General features: G+C 47.8%; 1 protein-coding gene across 1 annotated transcript in view; it reads left to right on the top strand.

The window, feature by feature from the left end:
- Rpgrip1 (RPGR interacting protein 1) overlaps positions 1-661 on the top strand; it is a 59581-nt gene that overhangs the window by 12405 nt on the left and 46515 nt on the right. Inside the window, exon 4 of the mRNA XM_026777934.1 lies at positions 280-379. Coding sequence (XP_026633735.1) covers positions 280-379 — 100 coding nt within the window. The remainder of the gene's footprint in view (positions 1-279; positions 380-661) is intronic.

Raw genomic sequence — 661 nt, 5'->3', positions numbered from 1 at the left:
TACTAGGTTAGGGCTGGACACGGGCCTGGCTTGGACCAGCTTGAGTTCTTCCCTCCTCCCACTTGGATCTACCCCCTGAGTCAGTGTTCTTGGCTGAAGACATTTGCATTGTGATTTTTATGATGGAGGAAGGAAGCACCTTTGTGGCTAATTGTCACGTAAGGATTTCCCCCAGATCAAGGCCCACAGTGGCCAGCTCTTGCTGTCCAGGGTTTGGTATGTGGAGTTCTGGAAGGTTCTGTGGCTACATCTCACATCTTTCTCCACCTAACCTTTCAGGGCGGAAAGACAGGCCCAGCTACACAGGCCCCTCCACACTCAAGGGTTGTGTGACAGATAGAAACAGCAGAACAGAAATAACCAGTGAGCCCAGCCAACTGTGAGTATTCTTTCCAGGCCCAGGTTGTTACCAAAAAAGCTAGAGTGGAAATGTATCATTCAATGGTCAGTGAGTGTTGCAGCTGAAAGTCAAATCTCACCTTCTTTGTTTAAAAATACAAAACAGTAGCCAAGAGGATTAGCTTTCTTTGACTCCCTCCCTCTCCCCAGCCCTCCCTTCCCCCTACTCTCCCCCTCACCTGCACAGGCCAACCGGGGCTACACAGTAACCCTGTCAAAATTCACATTTACATTCATATTAATATTTATAAAACAAGCATTT

Source organism: Microtus ochrogaster, unplaced genomic scaffold (assembly GCF_000317375.1).
Source record: "Microtus ochrogaster isolate Prairie Vole_2 unplaced genomic scaffold, MicOch1.0 UNK91, whole genome shotgun sequence".
Classification (NCBI taxonomy): domain Eukaryota; kingdom Metazoa; phylum Chordata; class Mammalia; order Rodentia; family Cricetidae; genus Microtus; species Microtus ochrogaster.
This window is presented reverse-complemented; position numbering and strand designations above follow the sequence as displayed.